The following is a 3,371-nucleotide window of genomic DNA, read 5'->3' on the forward strand; positions in this document are numbered from 1 at the left end:
GCCTAGAATCACACTGACACTTGGAACAAAAAATTGAGAGTGTTAACTTCCCAATGACCTCAAGCATGTATTTTCAAGTGCCTTTAAAGAGGTTAATGAAATGCCAATAACCCAGAGCATGTCATCTGCAGCGCTGTGAAGGGAGGTCTGAACATGAGAGACTATTACTACCCTATAGAAACTCCAGTCTTCAAATTGCTCTTTGTCTGAGCAGTTGTATAAAAACCAAGCTGCACCACCTGCAGCGAGCTCTGTGACGTCTTCTTATGAGATGACCTTTGACCTGGCTGTACTCACCGAGCTGGGGCTTTGATTGGCAGGGTCACAGGCCAATGAGACCAGATCTTTCAGGGGGTCCTGGGCCAGGTGAGGAGGGTAGCGGATTGCTCCGTGGGGGAAGTAGGACGAGGGCGGGAAATGAATAGATGAGGAAGGGTGGGGACTCCGAGACAGACCTGGACAGAGAGAGAGACGAGACACCACAGGGGGAGGAGGACCGGCATGACAGTGAATGACATTTTGTTCTTGGTTTTATCGTTATGGGATGATCAGAATTATATATGTGTGTGTGTGTGTGTGTGTTACATACCACTGTGAACAGCTATGACTGGCCGGTGGTGCTGAGTGAAGGAGCCCAGTCTTGGTGAGTCTTCCTGGGGAGAGGGACTGTCCAGCTCTACCTTCTTCACTGGAGGAGACAGACCTAAAACACACATGCAGACATATTACCACTATTATTGGTATATATTATTATTATTAGAGGACTCCTGCAGGGTATTTCCTGTGTAAGCGCTCTGACAGAGGACTCCTGCAGGTCCACCTATCAATGTGAACTCTGCTAACAAAGCTGAGCCTCTTGATCCAGTTTAGTTAATCAATGGAGACATGCATGTAATCTGAAGCACACAGGGCCCTAATTTAATTTACTTTTGCTAGTTTGACGGCAGAAAAAAGAGTCTGTGTGCCATGAGCATGGTTCAAAAGGCTTGTACTTAGTGTTGTCATTAATTCGTAGGTGTGTTCTGGGCGTAACATGCAACAAACCAATCAGAAGTCATCTCCCCTTCCCTTTAGAAGCCAGGTGCGTTTGGACCTTGGCACATTGCTATTATGATGGCGGATTTACACCGCGTTTGTGTGCTGTTGCACTTCCCTGTGTGTGTGTAACAAGCATAGTGTGCGTGCTGTGCAAAAACCTAGGCGCATTTTACAAATGTACCAACTAAAATTAGTATGAAGAAAGAATGCGTGAGTTAATATTTGTATATTTGTATGAAGCTGATTTACATCATCTAATAAAAACTACCAAAGACACTGATATGGTCCTTCACAATGGATCTAAAGGCATAAACAGGATAAGGAACAGTGAGTCCATTGTTGTCTTTTATTCACTAAGTGCTTCACATTCCAGAGTTAAGTTAAGTCCATTTTATTTGTATAGCTCTGATCACCTAACAGGGCTTTGGGACCACTTCTGCCCTGGGACCCAAGTAGCGTGAAGAGGGGGATAAACGGAGCTGGCAAACAATGATTCCTGTATGTAAGTATTCAGTTGTGCTCATGATAAATGATGTTGTGTGGCATAGTACAGACACTTATTTGTTTACATGTTATTCTGTTACCTCCTTCCATGTCATCAGTCCAGTTCCTGGAGCTGCTGGCAGGAGAGGATGGTGAGTGGTAATACTCCCCTCCTGGACTGTCTGCCTCCTCCTCCATAGAACCAGACTTATGACGCTTACTCCTGCAGACACATATACACACACTCAGACATAATGGACCATGTTTTGTGGTGCTCTGTGTGAGAGAGATGAAAGCAGAGAGCAAGAAAATAGTGTCTTTTGAGTACTTTTGTTGGGGTCAATGGCTAAATGTAAGGCCTTCAGTAAATACAGATGTTTTCATGAATAACAGCTGACATCTATGCAAAGAGATTGTTGTCCATACATGGAGCTTCAGAATTGTTTAACCTATTACATTTTTTTTAAAGGAGTAAAACATCTCCCATAATGTCAACATGTTTCAAGCACATCACATCTTTGACATTGTGGCGCAGACTTGATATGAATTTGTCTTTACTAGGTGGGGATGACATCATCAGGGTTGTTTTCTTAAGACAGCCCCAGAGGACATCACACAGCGGAGTCACAGTCTGATGAGGATTAACCATCACCACTAGAATATACATGTTAGGCCATATGGCCATGCCAGCATATGCATAGCACGTTTTATCATTTCTTTACGGGTGTACGATTCAGAAAATGTCAAAAATGTCTATTTTCAAAAAACGATTCACAGTATGTAAATGTACTTACTTTTCCCATGTATGTATATATGTATGTATGTATGTATGTATGTATGTATGTATGTATGTATGTACTACTGGGACCTTGGGCATCAATAATCTATCTATCTATCTATCTATCTATCATGTGATTGCAGTAGAGCTTCAAAGGCTGTTCAGGGGTCCAAACCTGGGTCCAACTAAGCTTGGTGTAAGTCATGATAAAACCTGAGATTATTCATGTTTGTGTGTGTGTGTGTGTGTGTGTGGTGTGTGTGTGTGTGTGTGTTTGTCTGTGTGTGTGTGTGTGTGTGTGTGTGTGCATTACCCGCTGGATGAGGTGCTGGCCAGTGATCGTCTCAGGCTGACTGGCTGGTTGGCAGACTGGTTGAGGTCATAGGCCAGATGACCCTGGAGCTCCCCCATGGAGAAACTGGGTCCTACTCCTGTGACAACTGGAGCTATACACACACACACACACACACACACAGATAGTTGATATCAGCCTCTCAATACCAAAAGTTATCTATCTTTTAGCCAATTGAATACAAAATGTCCCCTAACTAGCTAGACAGGGTTGGGTTGGGTTGGGTTCCATACGGACCAAAGTATGGTGGTGGACCGGTAGCTGGAGAGATACCAGTTCACCTCCTGGGCACTGCCAAGGTGCTCTTGAGCAAGGCATCGAACCCCCAACTGTTTGGGTCGCCTTTCCATGGGCAGCCCCCTCACTCAGACATCTCTCCATTTAGTGCATGTATAGGGCATGTGTTTAGAGCATGTGTGTGTAATGCAGGCCATGTGTAATGTTTGTAATAACAAAAGAGTGTAAATTGTAATTTCCTTGAGGGATTAATAAAGTATATATATACACACACACACACTATTATTATTATTATTACATGCTCAAAGTGTTGGCTGGCTAAAGGCTAAAGCCAACGGTAAATTAGACTTACTTCTTGAGACATGGACCAGCTCAGTGACACTGAAAACTCCTGAAGTCACAAAACTCTCCTGGAACTCTGGACCATCTGTAGAAACACACAGCATTTAGACACCAGGAAGGTGTGTGTGTGTGTGTGTGTGT

The 3,371-nt window shown here is 43.7% G+C and overlaps 1 protein-coding gene and 1 long non-coding RNA gene across 5 annotated transcripts in view; both read right to left on the bottom strand.

The window, feature by feature from the left end:
• LOC116695213 (uncharacterized) overlaps positions 1 to 3,371 on the bottom strand; it is a 22,119-nt gene that overhangs the window by 6,316 nt on the left and 12,432 nt on the right. The window lies entirely within an intron of this gene.
• nfic (nuclear factor I/C) overlaps positions 1 to 3,371 on the bottom strand; it is an 18,085-nt gene that overhangs the window by 6,316 nt on the left and 8,398 nt on the right. For all 4 annotated transcript variants that reach the window (XM_032525323.1, XM_032525322.1, XM_032525321.1 and 1 more), the window contains 5 exons: positions 3,241 to 3,315; positions 2,613 to 2,745; positions 1,623 to 1,744; positions 590 to 703; positions 298 to 455 (listed from right to left, as the gene is read on the bottom strand). In XM_032525323.1, the coding sequence (XP_032381214.1) occupies positions 298 to 455; positions 590 to 703; positions 1,623 to 1,744; positions 2,613 to 2,745; positions 3,241 to 3,315 (602 nt within the window). The remainder of the gene's footprint in view (positions 1 to 297; positions 456 to 589; positions 704 to 1,622; positions 1,745 to 2,612; positions 2,746 to 3,240; positions 3,316 to 3,371) is intronic.

Source organism: Etheostoma spectabile, chromosome 9 (genome assembly GCF_008692095.1).
Source record: "Etheostoma spectabile isolate EspeVRDwgs_2016 chromosome 9, UIUC_Espe_1.0, whole genome shotgun sequence".
Taxonomy (NCBI): Eukaryota; Metazoa; Chordata; class Actinopteri; order Perciformes; family Percidae; genus Etheostoma; species Etheostoma spectabile.